Raw genomic sequence first — 18115 nt, 5'->3', positions numbered from 1 at the left:
ACGGAAAGTTTTTAGGCTCAAAGAAGACTAAATACCAAATTTCCTATATTTCGGTAAGAGAATGTGGCTAAAACTTAAAAAATACCGAAAATCAAGAAGTACGCTTCTATGGGAATATAGGAAGACGTGGACCTATACTGATAATACTCTTCTGGAATATTTTATAACTCTTGGAAGACGAAATAACGAATTTCAGCCATTTCGGTTGGATATTGACGTCACAATCTTCAGTATTACGAAAATCGGGAGGGACCGTTCTATGGGGGCTATATCGAAACGTGGACCTATACCGACGAATTTTAGTCAGAAATGGGGCAATATGAAAGCGTGGTCCTGTACAGACATATTTCTGGCGACCAGTTTTATATCACATTGAAGACTAAATACCAAATTTCAGCCGTTTTGGTGGAATATTGAAGACACAATCTTCAAAATACGAAAAATCGGGAGGTACCTTTCCATGGGGGCTATATGAAGGCGTGGACCTATACCGACAAATTTAAAGGGGAAGTTTGAGTACCCCCAACGAAGTATAAATACCAAATTTAGCCATTTCGGTGGAATATTGAGGCCACAACGTTCAAAATACCGAAAATCGGGAGGTACCGTTCTATGGGGGCTATATGAAGGCATGCACCGATACCGACAAAGTTCTGGGGGAAAGTTTTATACCACCAACGTAGACTAATTACCAAATTTCAGCCATTTCGGTGTGATAATGAAGCTAAAACCTTCAAAATACCGAAAATCGGGAGGTACCGTTCTATGGGGGCTATATGAAGGTGTGGACCGATACCGACAAAATTCTGGGGGAAAGTTTTATACCCCTAAAGAAGACTACGTATACTCATAAAGAAGACTACGTACCATTTTGGTAGGATAATGAAGCTAAAACCTTACAAATACCGAAAATCGGGAGGTACCGTTCTATGGGGGCTATATCAATACGTGGACCGATATATCCCATTTTCAATACCAACCATCCTGCAAGTAATAAAAACTTCTGTACCAAATTTTGACTCTCTAGCTTTAAAATTGCGAGCTGTAGACGGACATGATCAAATCGACATAGAATTTTATGCTGATCAATAATATATATATACTTTATAGGGTCTCCGACGAATATTTCGATGTGTTACAAACGGAATGACAAATTTAATTAATAAAAACGAAGACTATTGCTGTGCTGCTCTACAAATATTTTTACATAAAATGCTGTTGACTATGCTAGGGCTATGACAATTTCACAGCATAGCACATAGCAACAGTCATGAAATCAAAGAACGATTGCTGTGCTATTCACATATTCATGGCACATGAGTTGCTTTTGCTATTAAAATAAAAAACTAGCGTAACATAGCAGCAGCATAATTTTGGTGTTTTAAGTGCTGTGCTGGAAGCACTGGTATATTATACAAATTAAATATTTTTTGATAAAATGAAAGGTTTTTGGACTAGGCAAAAATATTGGCCTTAAAAGATAATTTGCATAGAAGCTGTGAATTGTGATGAAGCCGATGCTACATCTTAGCCTGCAAATTAAATTTCGAAAAATATATACAAATTATAATATAAATTAAAATGGGTTATTTGATCTCTATTTCCATTTCCGAAGCCATGAGATATATCCTCTGCAACCGAATTATCTTTCCAAATAGAAAAGTTTTAAAATGAACATCTATAAAGCCAAATCCGTCTATTTTATTGGGAGATTTAAGCAAAATGAAGGAAGTATTCCTATAGATTTTTCCAAATATTTTCAACTACATAATGCATGTGAAAAAATATTTTTTTCAAACAAAAAAATAATTTTTTGACCCAAATGTGTGCTTATTTTGGCTGTAACATCGAAACTATAATACCAATCTTTAGGATTTTAGTCTCATTTGATTCGCCGTGAATTTTTGATCCACAACAATTTTTTGGGTAATTTTATGACCGGTAAATGGACATTTATTTTGAAAAAAGTTGACTTATATTCAATAATTTATCAAATTTATGTACATTCTGCGAATTCTGAGTAAAATTTTACATGTATTATGCAATCTACTTGCTGAAGTCACTTCGAGAGAACTTTTTAGTAACAATTAAGCTCATTAAAATAATTGGCGTTTTTAAAATATTTTTTTCTTAAAAGCCGAAATAAAACCTCCATATCTTTTGTCCGCAACAACCAAAAATTGGCTCGCAAGCAGATTTGTACTGGGAAATTTTTTTCTTAACCTATGTTCCAAAAACCTTTGATTTAACCTTTTTTAATGGAATATGAAATAATTGACAATATTTGTGATATATTAAACCGACAACATCCAAGGAGGTAATAATTCATATTTTGTCAAATTGTAATAATTTATAAGTGGGTGATGAATGTATGCACTTCCGACTCACATCTTCTTAAATCTTTCTGGTGGAGTACCCGACATTAAAATCTCAACACAATAAACAGGATTAAAGAGCAACACCTGAAGGAATGGACCGAAATAGTTATTTTTAATACTTTCTATATGTTAGTTATCGTGTCTACTAGCTATTTTAATTGGTCATCATTATATGATTGTAAACAGCACCATATTTACTACCCTCGGTAAAAATTTCAACACGATCCTCGAACTGTCGTTAATATCCACATAAGCGAAACTTTGAACTTTTATACAGAGTTTCTTGAACGAGTTGTCCGGTAATATCGGCACTATATCTAATTTGATTTAAGATTGTGTGAAATATAACGATGTACAATACTTGGACCAATGTCAGTCATTATTTCGCAGATTTCGAGCCCACCAGCGCTTGTAGATGGTTACCTTAGGACTTGCCCATGAACAAATTGTTATCGTTGTAATCAGGATCACAAGGACCAATGTCAGTTACTTGCTTCAATAGTTACTGCATCCACAAGCTATTTATTTGCTCTTCGTAGGATTTTTAGAGACAATATTCCAATGAGGCCTATTCCTGACGGCAACAAAGTATATGTATTTCCCCCCTATAGCCATAAAACTAAGGGCATAAAAATTTTAAATATCAGGTTGCAATACTACATTGAACACTTAAATGGAAAGGTATAGATAACTAAGCTAATCCACCATATAGTGGAGGGTATATTAAGTATGTCATTCCGTTTGTAATTCCTCGAAATAATCGTTTTAGATCCGACAAAGTATATATATTCGCGTGCGATTTTATATTGATATAGCCATGTCCGTAAGCGGAAATCACTTTAGCGCCCGAACCGATTGAAGTAGGTGGATACAATTTTAGTCAAATGACATGTAGGTCAGTAGAAATTTTGGTATTGATATTGAGCTATATGGATCAACGTTTTGGTATATCCCCAATATAAAGTAACTCATAAAGGAATTGTTTGTTGTTTGAAACTTGGGATTTTGTGTTGGGTATAGCTCCAATATAACGGTGCCATCCGATTTCAGTTATTTTGAAGTTTTTATCGTCCCAAATAGGATGTAATTGGGTACGTAGCGTTCCTAGTGTCTAAAAACATCTTCGCAAAAATATAGACATACGTTTTCGGCCCACTTCTTCTCCATGTTTTGGAATAGCCCTCGATTCGATCGCAGGTATTTTATAATTGTTATCAGCCTTAATTGGCTGTCAAAACATTTTTCCACTAAAAACTAAAAACAGCGCGGTTTCAGGTATTTTGAAGTTTACAAGCTACACATTGTTACGAAATTAGCTATGAATTAATTGGTTGTTGTTGTTGTAACAGCGCTTTTTATTTTATGTTTGTAAGTTCATTTTTTGCTTAATCAGACATACTGGAGATAGTTGAGTAGGTTTGGCAGTGCAGTTGAACAGGTGCAGTTTAACGTGCGGGCCCATACCACATGCTGGGCAGATGTCAGGAATTTAGATGGATGCACAATCCCGAGCGTAGTTAAGCGAAAATACTCGGGTTTTTCGTGGCAGCTGACGCTCCTCAGCCGCAATAGATAGGGATGTTCTCCGAGAACCGGATAGTTGTTTATGGGAACTGCGATAGGATTGTTGATCAACACCTTTTTCAGATGTAATTCGAAACATTTTATTTGTAATTCGTAACATTTTATTTGTAATTCGAGAATTATATTTGTAATTCGTAACATTTCATTTGTAATTCGAATTATTCCATTTGTAATTCGAATTATTCCAATTGTAATTCGAATTATTTTATTTGTAATTCGAATTATTCCATTTGTAATTTGAATTATTCCATTTGAAATTCGAATTATTCCATTTGTAATTCGAATTATTCCATTTGAAATTCGAATTATTCCATTTGTAATTCGAATTATTTCCATTTGTAATTCGAATTATTTTATTTGCAATCACACATGAAATCATTCGAATTACAAATAGAATAATTCAAATTACAAATGGAATAATTCTAATTTCAAATGGAATAATTCGAATTACAAATGGAATCATTCGAATTACAAATGGAATAATTCGAATTACAAATGGAATAATTGAAATTTCAAATGGAATAATTCGAATTGCAAATGGAATATTTCGAATTACAAATGGAATAATTCGAATTACAAATGGAATAATTCGAATAACAAATGGAATTCTCGAATTACAAATGAAATGTTACGAATTACAAATAGAATTGTCGAATTACAATTAAAATAATCCGAATTACATCTGAAAAAGGTGTAGGTTATCTCTTGTAACGTTGGGCCTGGATGTGGATGTTCTATCCACCATATGGTGATTAGGACGGATCTCACTGTAACACAGAGCTATAAATTGATAGTTGGTATTCCCTGTGGTCAAAAAACTTCTCCCATCCAGTACCGCCCATAAAACTTCATGGTGGGGGTAAAATAGTTCGGCCCGGATAAAGTTAACGCTTTTTTAACTTGTTAAATTATGAACAAATAAAAAAGTATCAGTCAGCTTTTCCGACAGAAATATACTCTCACCTAGGGATAGGTAATGGAAAGCAATAATCGATTTTTCGAGTTTTCGATTTTGGTATAAAATTAAAAATGCGATTTTTTTAATCACCACAGAAAATCGATTATAATTGACTATTCGTCGATTATCGAGTTTTCTTTTGAAACTGTACAACCGCCAAAACTGTAAAACCGCCAAGTCAACAATCTATTGGCAAACTCGAAAATCGATCACAAGATAATCAATTATGCGATTTTCCTTTCAGCCAAAAGTCGACTACGACTTTAGAGTTTTGACTGCAAAAACTCGATTAATCGAATTATCGAAAGTCGACTTACCTATCCCTATTGAAACGTCCATATAAGGACGGATCAAATACCGGCTTAGCGGGGTTTTAGAATTTAGTGGACCTTTGTGGTCGTACATATGAACTTTCCGACAAAAATATAATTTTTTCGGTATTTATCTTAACGACTGCGGTCGTTCCGAATAAATGTTTAACTTTTAAATGTTTAACCTTTTAATAATTCCATTTGGATTAAAGCACGAGTGACATGAAGCGTTAGGCGGTAGGGTTTTTTTATTTTTTGGACCTGTTCAAGTGCACAGCCAACGGAACTGCTCTCATTCATTTTTCTGAGATAAAATATCAATCTTTGAATTGGAAAAGCAGAAATTGGAGTTATCTTTGTCATATTTTCCCTGTTGTGGACTTTTAAACCTATCAAATGAGACTTCTTTGTAAATTTTGTTTGTTGTGGTCTTGAAAATTTTGAACACAATTCAGTATCAAAATTTGACTTTTTAAATTTTTTATTTTTTATACCAATTTCTCCAAAGAATATTTTTTAGAGTTCTTAACATCGATTTTCAACATATTTCAAGACCCTAATACACCATTTCTGTCCAATATTTGTTGGCAATGAACACTTTCTGCCTTTATTCCGATTTACTCGCGAGTGACAATTTGGGGGGAGGGTGTAAGTTTTTTAAACGGTAGGGTAAGTTTTTGTTTGCGTGGGGGAAGGGTGCAATTTGCCCCCCCTCAACATGCTCGAAAAGAGTTTCATTCGCGAGTGGAATTCGAGGGAATTAGTGCAGGTATTCGGAGTTCTGGATTTATATAGATTATTAGGGTGGTTCTATCCTGGTGAACATGCTAATATTTTGATATTTTTTCATTAAGCGAGAAAAAAAGTACCGTTATAACGCATATGTGAGACATATTAGGTACTGAAAATTTCGGCTACTATATACTCTGCATGTCCACAAAAATATAATTTAAAATTCCTCACCTATTGTTTGATATATCTGTATTTGTAGGCAAAAATGGGTTGGTTATATTCAGATGAACCGAAGTGTAAGTCATGCAATGAGAGCAACATATATTTCCGATCTTCGCGAAAAATGTAGTCTTCTTACTTCTCCGTAATCTTACACTCATACTAAATATCTTCGCAATGGAACTATAGGCTACAAGACTCTGTTTGTTGGGGAATGGAAGTGGAAAAAATTGTTCGTACTAGCAATTTTCAGGCAACTTCTCTTATATTTTTTGTAATTGACATTATTTTCAGTGTTTCGAAAACAAAACAAGATGGAACAGAATTGCTTGTTTGGACTCAGCTGGCAATTTTAAAGGGGAACGATTGTACGTCTCTTCTCAAATATGAAACAATTGGTCTGTTCCAGTACTGCAAGAATTTACTAATTTTTACTATTTTTTTCGATAACATAAAGGAAAAATTGTTATTGTAGTAAAAATAGTAGCTTCTTGCAGGTTCTGGAACAGAGCAAATATTTCACAAATATGTCAAAAATTAAAAAAAAAAAATCTTCTGTATTCCAACGGAAGTTTGTATAAAATTTAGAGATATTTCATAAACTGTGCTTAATCAAAATATAAATATGGTTTTAATTTTAAAATTTCTCAAAACAGAAAATGTCGTGTGGTACACTTAAGCATGACGTTGACGATATGTAATACTAATTTTATAATTTTCAGCTACACATTTCAAACCGTAAGATATGTATTGTGAGCAATCCCTTGACCTAATTATCTTGTATAGGTAACATCATCATAGTCCTTATGGAAATTTGTCATTATTCATTATCATCAAATTGGCCTCATTAGTGTAAACATCATCAATTAAGTTATTAAACAATTTATCGGGTAACTATGTCGGCAATTAGTGAGTAACTGACCCAATTATGGAACAAAGCATTTTTCTATATCACATTTAAGCATTAAAGTTAATAAAGGAGAGGTAAGTGTTTTAAATAAAAAAAACACAGCACAAATTAAAAGCAAATTAAAATAAAATGTGGGTTAACTTTATTGTTTTTATTGTTGTTACAAATAAATTAAATTAAAATAAAACAAAATAAAAAGAACACATAACTATGATACATTAGGCGCGCTTTTTTTGATCAGGGGTAATGACATTAAATAGGGGTGGGGGAAAAAGCAATATCATTTTATAAAAATAAAGGGTTGAGGTAAGGGATTTCCATATTTCCTAGGTTATAATGGGGAGTGTGGGTGTTTATATGAGTGCTGGGATTTCATAGTTGTGTGGGGGAGTATGTGTGGGTGTTGGCGTCTCATAGTCACACATGTGGGTGGGTGGTTGGTTAGATGTGTATTGTTGTGCGCATTAGTTATCATTGAAAAAAATTATCCTATTTGTCTGAATACTCTACCTCCTGTTTAAATTAGAAAAAATAAAAATTGTATATTTTATTATTTGCTTATTGGAAAAAATATTCATTAGAAGCAAATTATAGGCAAATTAAACACTAAATGACAAATTATTAAAAAACAAATAAAGGAAAAGTGAAAAATTAAAACATAAAAACAAATTGCACTTAATTGAATTAAAGCTTTTCAAATTGCAAATCCACTGAGTTTACTGTTTGTGTTGTTATTGTAATATTTTGTTATTTGAAAATAAAATAAAAATTGAAAAAAATAGTGCATACAATTATTTCTACAAAGTGCATTTTATAAAGTAAAACTATTTAACATTTGTTTTTGTATAAAATAAAAAATAAATTTAAGTGATTTTTTTTGTTTAAATTAATATGGAGTATTTGAGTGTAAAAGTGACTTGTTTTTGTAACTCTTGTTGTTGTTGTTTAGAAATGTGTATTACTTTGTTGTGGTGGCACAAAACCATAACCGGAAGCACCGACAATAACACCGCTGGATTCATCAATTGCGTCTGGGGGAGATGGGGGGAATACAACGGGTCCTGCAAGAAGATAAGCAAATAATAAATTATATAAAAAATCCTTAATCGGTATTAAACTATTTCGTCTTTTGAAGAGTTGTGTTAAGTTTAAGAAGTGTGTTAAGCTGAGAGTTGTTTGTAAAGTATGAACAAAATATCCAAATATTTTTCTGGTTCTGTGAAAACCACAGTAAAAGGTGTCATATACGTCTGGTATTTTATGAACGTAATGACATAACACTTTTAATTGTGGGCCTACAGAGGAGTTGCCACCCCAGTACCGCTGTCGCATTACTTCGGAGTGTTATACGTCTGCTAGCAGTCTCAAAGTATTAGTCTCTACAAACAGACTTCTAATGAAAAGTAGAAGCAGGTTATATCAGGTATGTTGTCCAATCTGACTAAAGCCCTCGGCACATATGGTCCGTTTAGTGACACGTTGGGACACGCATTGTCCCAAAAAAGTTAAATTACATTTAACTTTAACGCGTCGGCCATATTGTTGTTTTTGAAAAAACTTGTAATGCGACGCTCAACGGACCGTATGTGCCGAGTCCTTAAGAGTATGACGCGTTGCATGCTCAACGTTTTCGACACATAAAGCAGCAACGTTGTGCCACTAACTTTCCGCTGAGGGCATTGCAATCACATGCCCATGCCAGTCAGGAATCTACAAGGCTATCTACAAGGAACTTGCTCAGGTGAAAGAATACTTTGTAAGCACGTTTTATCAGAATGAACCTTGACGATAAACACCTTGAGAGCATTGAATATCAGGCCGTGATCTTCAAGAATAAATCTATAGAAATTATGTTGGCTGCGCTCAAATTTAAATAATCGCAGAAGGACTCCAGAATGTGTTAGATGAGTTCAAGCTGTGAGGATAAATTGTGATGATTGTTGCCGTTACTACAAGCATGAATACCAGCTTAATGACAGACGTCGTGTAGTTCGATCGTGGATCGACTTAATCACTATACATGGAGTACTTCTTTGTGCTGAATTTGATGAGGAATTATTCTCAATTGAAAGCAGCCTTCACCAAAGGTTTTATGCACCGAATTGACTTGGAGGAATCATCGACCAGGGGCGTCACTTCAACAATTATGAGTAATGTCAGCTCCGAGCTGTTTTTTCCGTGCCGGGATAGAAAAGCAGCCTGGGCCAAGGATCTGTTCCTTTTACCAGATACTGCGATAGGAATTACGTTGCAGCTTGTTGCAGAAGAGGAGAACTTGCCTGCCTTATGCACCAGTCTGTCCACTGCAGAACTATCTCGCGCGAACTTGACCTTAGTGACTACCGAGGTTAAGTTGTTGAATGTGTACTTACGGCCAATGAATCGCTGTGCCTTGCGTTGTATGCCAGACATTAGTTCGCGATTGGAGAGCAATAAGCATCATGAGCTTTGACATTACCTTCTAGGCAATGGCCAGAGAGATACAGCGCTGGTGGAGCTAATTGATAGCTCCATATTTCGCACGGTGTATTAAGAAGCTCCTACGGGGATAAAAGGATTTTGTCACAGCTAGCCATTTAACACCATTGTGACACACCGGTCTGTTAAATGACGTATCATGGCAACGCGCTATTTCTCTTGGCTCATGCCATCTTAACCTCACAACCTCTGATCGCCGTACTTTTCTTAACCATGGAAAGCAGACTGCTGCAGCCGCTCGCTATATTCCTCCGAACAGAGGCGACGAGATTAGCTTTGTCTTACAAACACTGAAGATCCAAAAGTTAGAAAACTTACTCTTAAAAAAAACTAGTACGCGAAGATAAGCGAAAAGTGTGGCTAGACCACCTGAAGCAAGGCTAAAATAACTCTCGAAAACAGGAATGAAGGATGATAGAACGACTGTAACTTCCAATGGTGTGACAGTGTCAGTCCCGAAGAGGTGGGTGTATTATTTAAACCGGTAATTAATAGAGCACTCCGAGGGTGATAGGGCAAAGAGGAATGTACTACGCCGTATAAGAACCTTCGTGGCCGAAGACGTACCACCGACAAAAATTACGATGAGCAATTTTGCAGACGACATCCGAAATGTATCCAACAGTAAAGTTTAAGCAACTGATTGAACCCGGGTTTGAGTATTTAAATATTTACCCAGAGGCTTACCCCCCGTTTTTGTAACTATCTTTTGTTCGTTCGTCTATATTCGTAATAATTTTAGCATCCATAGCTCAGACCACAGATGACATACAGACCTAATTCTTCGTAGGCATGCTCTATATACAGTGAAGAATTCCTCATTTAAAAATCAGTGTGCCACATTTACCCTAAGGCGAGTAAATCGATCTACAAAATTTGACAATTCGTGTGAGAACAATAAATTTTTTTACAAAAACTGGGGGTTAGAAAGTTGGAATGATGGTCCTGCTACTGAAGCCAGACAAGGATCCCAGCAGAGGCGAATCGTACAGACCGATCTCCCTCTTTTCTCCAATAACGAAGATTCTAGAAGCACTACTCCTCCCCATATTGAGAAACAGTTTCCTAGTTGCGCAACATCGGTGCGGTGGATGGTATGCAAATGTCAGCGTCACACAGTGGAAGAATATTCAAACCTGCCAGAATGACGCACTGAGGACTGCAGGACATTGGACCATCGTTAAGAAGATTTTACCGGTACATAAGCATGCCAAAATATTGTCGCTACAGTATCTGCTGCGGTGTGAGCATGCCCAGTCACGATCTGGTGGACAGGCTTCCCACACCAAGGGTCTGTCAGAAGAGATCTTCATGATCTGTAGAGATGCCCAAAGGTACAAATGAGAACCTCTAGATCCACAAGCCTATCAGACAGGCTTCAATAGCATTAAAATTGATGCAGTTGCGCAGGCGGTAAGAAGGTACAGTGTGAATGTGTACCCGAAGAGTCCACATTAAGGTAAAAACTAATAGTTTAGCCCAATTTAGATCCGGACGATGCAGCCGCCTCAAGTTTAGAAGTTTCCAGCCTAAATTTTGGGCATTTGCATGGTTGTTATCAGAAACAAGGCATCTAACTCAACTCATAGATTCAATAAACCCAGTCTACACAACCTTCTTATATTACAAGAACAAAACTTGAAACATTCCGGCCAATTAACATGGATTCAATTATTGACTCTAAATATTGGGACATTTCGAGCTTTGTATCTTCCTTTACGATCCCAGAAGCAACATTAAACTTGATTAAACAGCAAATGTGTTGAACATTTTTGGGGCGGATTCCTCAAAAAGCATTTTGCAACCTGATCTAAGCTTGTCAATTACTCCTTCCTATATTTATTGTGTCCACCAGCAATTTTTGTTGATCATCGTAGATTTTGGGCCATATTGTCAGGAAGCAAGAACTTATCTAGGAAAAATATTATATTAATGTTAACAGAACCACAAGGAGTATCTTCGCTGATATTTTCAAAACGATCATCGAACAGTTCCTGAACGGCACTCAAGTGAAATTTTTGAATTTTTGTTAGTTTTTGTCCAATATAGACCTCCTCGGAATTTGATGTATGTTTGGAAGAAATTTAACAATGTGGAAAGTTTCGCCCAAATCTGGTGCCCAATTTGCGCTTATTGTGCTCATCAGTAACTTTATTTGGTGCCGGCAGGACTTGTGGTGCACTTGTGTCTCAAATCTCAAGAAGTGGACTTGCCACCGAAAAAAACTGTACCGTCATATTCGGAGTCGCAAGGACAACTTGCTGCAAACAAATTCAAAGCAATCTTGTGCCTAAAATGCACTTTTCCGAACATTTTTGAAATTTTATGTGGGGTATATACTTGAAGAAGTAGATCGATATAGTCAATATTTAAACCTTATCTATATCTGGAAAAAATATTATGATGTGCAAATATTTGGTGAAATCGGATACTCACTTCGAGAGATCGAGAGTATTTTAGCGAACAGTTTTAACTATTGTTGGGAGCTACCTGAAGGGGTGGACCGATGTGCCCCATCTTAGAACTTGATCTACGTTTAAGCAAAATATTGCGGAAATCAAATTTGGACCAAATCGTTAGATCCGTTCGAGGATTATCCTGCTCTCCTGCCAGCCAGACAGACGGGAATTGCTAAAAAGTTAGTACTTTTATAACACTATGCAACACTGAAAATGCAAACAACTTCTAGTATGGATTTTTTGAAAGTACATATTTAGGCTACAAAAACCCTAGTTGGGTTTTGTCCTGTCAGATCCAGTTCGGATTTTATGGCCTCATCTAAACCGGACTAAATCTACACTTTTTTGCATTTATCAGGCCTTTATCTCAGAAACGAATAGGAATTTGGCCTTGCTGTTTTTAGCAATATTGTAGCCCTAAACTAGTAGAACTTATCTTTTGAAGAAACCACATAAGAAAAACTCCATCTAGGGGATCAAAATCTATAAAATATAGAAAATTGTACATAATTGCTGAAATTCTGGTCAGTATCGGCTAAACTATTGGGAGTTGAACCAAGTAACATTTTGCAAATATCTTCCAAATAAAGTTCTCAACAATTCTTTAGAACATTCTGAAACTCTAAAATGCTTATTTCATATTGTTTCAGCGGTATTTTGCATCATATCTTTTACAACACGTATTTCAAACACAGTTCACACCAACAGTTTATTCTCGCATTTCGAATTTCACTACATTATTGACATTTTGATTAAATCGTCGTTGAAAAATTTACTGAAAACAACGACATAGAGGCATTTTACAACAATGACATGTTCTGAAGAGTTGTGTACTACATTCCAGGGAATATTTTTCCAAGAGAAAATATTCAGAAAAAAACAACGGTTTTGGAGATACATTGCGAAATGTATAAAAATTGTGGAATTTTTGCATATATTTTGAAATTTGAGGCAATAAATGTAGTTTTTCGAGTTTATGATTTCTCCAAATATTTTATTCTTGTCCTTATCTACAAATTTGCTTCAGAGATCAGAAGAAGATTCGCATTGGTTTCAGAGTTATGTCCCCGAATTTCTTTAAAAACTCAATATTTAACCATGTTTAGATGAGGCCATAAAATCCGAGCTGGATCTGACACAACAAAACCCAACTAGGGTTTCTTGTCGTTTGGGTCTGTACTTTCAAAAAATCCTCAGTTCAAATTGTTTGCACAAGATCACCTTAAAAATGTTGCACAGTGTAATCGAAAGTAAACTAAGTGTTCTTATTCACTTCAATACCGTTCGTGGTGGAGGGTATAAAAAGTTTGGCCCGGTCGAACTTAAAGCGTTCTTACTTGTTGTTATTGCTTTTACAACTTACCTCTGTTTTGTCTGGGATCACGACCGCTGGCACCTTGTGGCACATCAATTGAATTGTAATCGAAATGTCTGCCAGGGCCGAAGAGGTAGTTTTGACCAGCTACCAAAGCTAATGTGGCGCAGAAGGCGAAGGCAATCATTAACTACAAAGAAAAAAGAAGAAAATAAATAATTAAATAAACGCCTATTTCAAATAAATTAAAAAAATATTTCATTTTTTCTTATACCACCAACCATTTTATCATTTATTTTCCTTTACATTTTCCCTTTCATTAAATGTTCGTTATGCCATAACTTTTGTATAAATTGACAAATCGCCAGCCATCAAAAACACTTTAACCTTAGCCCCAACCTCAGGAAAAAAAACCCTTCCAGTCATACTTTTATAACAATCTCTAAGTGAACAACACGATATCGCGTACAGACGCTCATGACTCACTCAGCATGCGCAGCCTAAGCTGATGTCTAACGACGGCGAGGCACGTTTCATGTACAAAAGGTTCAAATTTCTTGAACCTGTCATAAACTTCGGCTACCACAGAAAAACTATATCAGCTTCCGCCTTTTTCTTGAACAGGTAATGTGTTACCTTGAAAAAAAGGCAACCAAGGAAAAGGCCTTTTCCAAACCATGAAGGAGATGAAGGCAACAGCCAATAGAAAGAAAATTACATGGCGTTATTGTCTGCAATAAACAACAAAAACAACATCAAAAGCCACTTGTGAAGAGTGGGAGGAAAAAAAGGGATAAGTATTGCATTGAATTTGGAGTTACCATTTATTGATTTTCCTAATAAACATAAAGGAGAGATTTGTTATTGATTATTACAGGAAAGTAAAAGCCATGAAGATCCCCGAAAGAACAAGGGAATATGGGACCACCCTTTTAACATCCATAAGACGAAGAAGCCGCTATGTGGGCTGGCATTCTTGCCATTTTTTGTAAAAGAATAGGAATGCAAAATTGAACTAGGTTGCCCATTTGCCTTTTATTTCTTTTAGCAGAAATAATTTAGGCAATAATGCCAACCACTTATATATCTCGCTTTTCTCTAAGCTACATTTCTCCCGAAATGTAGCTTACCCTCGCTAAAATGTGCTTTTTTCGTTAGGGATTGGATCGCTGAGTATTGCAATAAAAATCTCCTTCAAAGTTTGTCTACATTGGCAACCCTAAACAAAATCGAACATTTGTTATAAAAAATAGCATGCACTTCAAAATGTTAACGTTTAACATAAAATCGCTTAGTGACAGCGTTTTAATTTTATTAGAGGTGATTTGCCAAAAAAGCGTATCAAAAGAGAACAAAAACCAACACCACAAACTTTAGCTGTTATTTATTAATGATTAAACAGTTCACAACTAATGATAGATACTTTTCTTAAGATAGCCAAACCATTTGATCCGCAACACCACAAGCTCCTTAATGCCCAACAACAAGTGAGGTTGTTGTTGCTGTTGAATTTAAAACATAAGTATTTCTTTCAACTTCAATATCTAATTCGACATTCACTTTTTTGTTAAATGGGCGGTAGGAGGAGGGTGTTGTTTTGGCGGCTGCTGGTGCTGCTGCCATACTTCGTCAGTTAACAACTCCAAATAAATATCAAAAAATAAAGAAATGAGATTTGCAAAATAACCACAACAAAACAAACAAATTGTATTCCACATTTTGTTGTTAACAACAGATACAACAACACAAAGAGTTTAACATACTTCCTGGTTGTTAATGCTGTTGCTGGTGAAGTGACTAACAACGCCCGCATTTTATTGAAAGTGAATGTTGTAAAAGTCTAAGAACTAGAAAATAAATTAATGGATTATATCCGGGCTAATGGATTCTAAAGGTAAATGGGTGAGGAGCGGAATTGAGTGAATTATATATGTGTTTGTTGTGTTATAAATGTATATTGGGAATAAACTAAGCAGGGTAACAGGACGTTTCGTTCACATTTACGAAACCCATTGGAATTGTCAATTTGCCGAAGTTCACTAAAATAAGTAAGAAAGTATCAGTCAGCTGTGCTGACGGAGATATACCCTCAGCCACTGACCAAAGAAAAAAAACAGTTTGGAAAACATTTATGAAAAAGTTTTAAAGTTATCTTGCACAATAGCCATATGTGCCAACAGGGTTTTGAAGCTTTTGGGCCATTACCTCAGGAAGTATTGACTTACTCCGGAAAAAATTGCACCGTTGTAAATGAGGTCGCTAAAACAACTTACTGAAAAAAGAATCAAAACGATGCGAGAGGAGCTCTTAAACTTCACTTTTTCCGAATTTTGTGTGGGAGGTACCCGAAGGAGTGGACCGATATAGTCGATATTCGAACCCGATCTATATCCGGAAGGAATAGTACGATGTGTAATGTTTGGACCAAATCAATTTCTCCCTTCAAGAGTTCACAGTATTTTACAGACAAATTTTGAACTTTTGTGGGGGAGGTACCCGAGGAAGTGGACCGATATGGCCCAGCTTCGAACCTAAACTAAGTTTGGACAAAATATTACGATACCCAACATTTGGTTCGAATCGGTTGATCCGTTCGACAGTTATTGTGCGCACCAGCCAGACAGACAGACAGACGGACGGACATGGCTAAATCCACTCCAAATTGTCTGAAACGAATTTTGTCCAAACATACTTGAGGTTCAAAACCGTTATTTCGATGAGGCACATTTTTGGCCGTATAAAAGTGTATATACCCTTTTAGCCTAAAGGCTGAAGGTATAACAAGTTACAAAGAATCAGCCGGTTTAGCTGACAGCTAAAATCCTTAGCCTGTGACTGTACAAATGAAAATAACTGGAGTCTTGGACCTAAATGTTCTGTGAACAGATCCTAAAATCCTAAAAATTCGGGAGGTATCGTTATATGGGGGCTATACCAAAACATTGATCATTGTTGAAAATTTTTCGTCGAGAAGTTTCGTGACTCAAGTGACAAATTACCGTTAATAATATTTGTTCCACAAACATCCCATACGAGACAAGGGAGACTTCTCTCATATCAATGTGTGCACCCCGATTCATATTAGCTCAATGATAAGGGACCTACTGTTTATCGCCGAGTCCGAAAGGTGTGTCTTAAGACACCATTTGCAGAGAAGTTGTACATGGCTGAAATATTCAAGAAATGTCGCCAACTTTACCGAGCGGTATTTTGCCACCGTTGAAATTTGTGGCACCCGATTACGGTTAGTTCTCCTAAAAACTATAACTCAAATCCTCAAGATACCGAAAATCGATATGTACCGTTTTATGGGAGCTATACCAAAACATGTGTTCGTGATCACTGGGAACCTTAATTTGTAAATAACAGGTAGTTCGGCCAATGAATATCGTTAAAATTCAAAATAGTGGCAATCGCCCGATACCGTTATATGGGGCTATTCTAAAACATGGACCGATCTAAACCATCTGGAACTGTAAACAAAATATCCATCTTTCTAAAATGTCAGCGACCTATGTTAATTTTTCTGAATGCTAGAGATGGATAGACTCATTTAGACCATTGTACCTTTCTCTCCAGATCGTCTCTTCTGACGTGCCTGGGTAGGGGAAGCCTGTCCGCTAGGTCGTGGCAGGAATGCTCACGGCGGTAACACCGAAGCAGCTACTGCTTCGACATTTTCGACTACTCATGAGGATGGTCCATTGGTGTCATGAGAAGGCACCCAGAGCGGCATTCTTGCAGGTTTGAATATTCTTCCACTGCCTAACGCTAATAATTGCATACAACACTAACGCGGCATAGCTTAGCACAGATCGGCCAAACAAGGTTTCTTTGTTGTTCCTACTTCTAAACTTGTCACAAATAACTGTGGCACCGAATAACCGAAGACATAAAGATGCTGACGAACGTTGCACCCAATCACTTGCTGTAGTTAGTGGTCGGAATCAATGAACCTTCGACAACTATGTTCAGGGGGAACCATCCTGGTGGTGAACAGTGTGGCAGTGGATTTAGCGGCGGATATTTTTATATTCCTCAGATGGAAGAACTGCACGAAGTCAGCTATAGAGACATTTTTATTTTATTTATTTTTTTATTTATTAATCATCATTTCATTACATTTAACTTATCACATTTGTCAACAACGATAAGACCCAACAGATCCAAAAAGCTCATAAAATCGCTCACATACAGTACGATCCCTATGCCATCTGGAGGGTATGTAATTTCTGAAAGGTAAAGGTTAAACAGTTCCCGAGATATCAGCCCGCCTTGGGAACTCCTTGTTTCACTTTGCGGATCTTGGACTTCATATTTATGAATTCTACAAACAACTGGCGTCTACACATATAGTTTATTATCCATCGTTTCAAACACGGCTGAAGCTAAGTCTTCTATATGTCCTTGAATAGGTCAAGAGCCACCATAACTGTTTGGTCGCACGGCATTACCATTGAGATTCCGTGTGGACCAAACCATTTAGATGGGAGGACTCTTACACGGCGTAGCATACTCCTCTTCCCCCTTTTACTCTCGGAGTGATCTATAAACTGCCGGTTGAAATAAAGCGCGCACCACTTCGGATCTGTATCCTATAATCCTATAGGATATAATCCTCTTTTTCCGGATTCGAGAGTGATTTAACCGTTACCCAAAATTTACTTAATTCTGTACCAATGTTGCATTGCTTAAATTGGTTTAGATACTTCTAAGCCGCTTATGTTCTATTGCCTTCAAGAGTAGGTTCTTTAACTGTTGTGTCTTCAAG

General features: G+C 36.3%; 1 protein-coding gene across 3 annotated transcripts in view; it reads right to left on the bottom strand.

Moving 5' to 3' along the window:
- LOC141388766 (uncharacterized) overlaps positions 1-18115 on the bottom strand; it is a 158747-nt gene that overhangs the window by 71848 nt on the left and 68784 nt on the right. For all 3 annotated transcript variants that reach the window (XR_012408927.1, XR_012408928.1, XM_073959029.1), the window contains exons 2-3: positions 13393-13534; positions 8055-8153 (exon numbers count right to left, since the gene is read on the bottom strand). Coding sequence is in view for 1 of the 3 variants with exons in the window: in XM_073959029.1 (XP_073815130.1) it covers positions 8055-8153; positions 13393-13534 (241 nt within the window). In the remaining 2 variants the exon portion in view is untranslated. The remainder of the gene's footprint in view (positions 1-8054; positions 8154-13392; positions 13535-18115) is intronic.

The sequence above is a fragment of the Musca autumnalis genome, unplaced genomic scaffold, assembly GCF_047663935.1.
Source record: "Musca autumnalis isolate F117 unplaced genomic scaffold, ASM4766393v1 scaffold_1, whole genome shotgun sequence".
Classification (NCBI taxonomy): Eukaryota; Metazoa; Arthropoda; class Insecta; order Diptera; family Muscidae; genus Musca; species Musca autumnalis.
The sequence above is the reverse complement of the archived record's forward strand: the minus strand, read 5'-3'. Positions and strand labels throughout refer to the sequence as shown.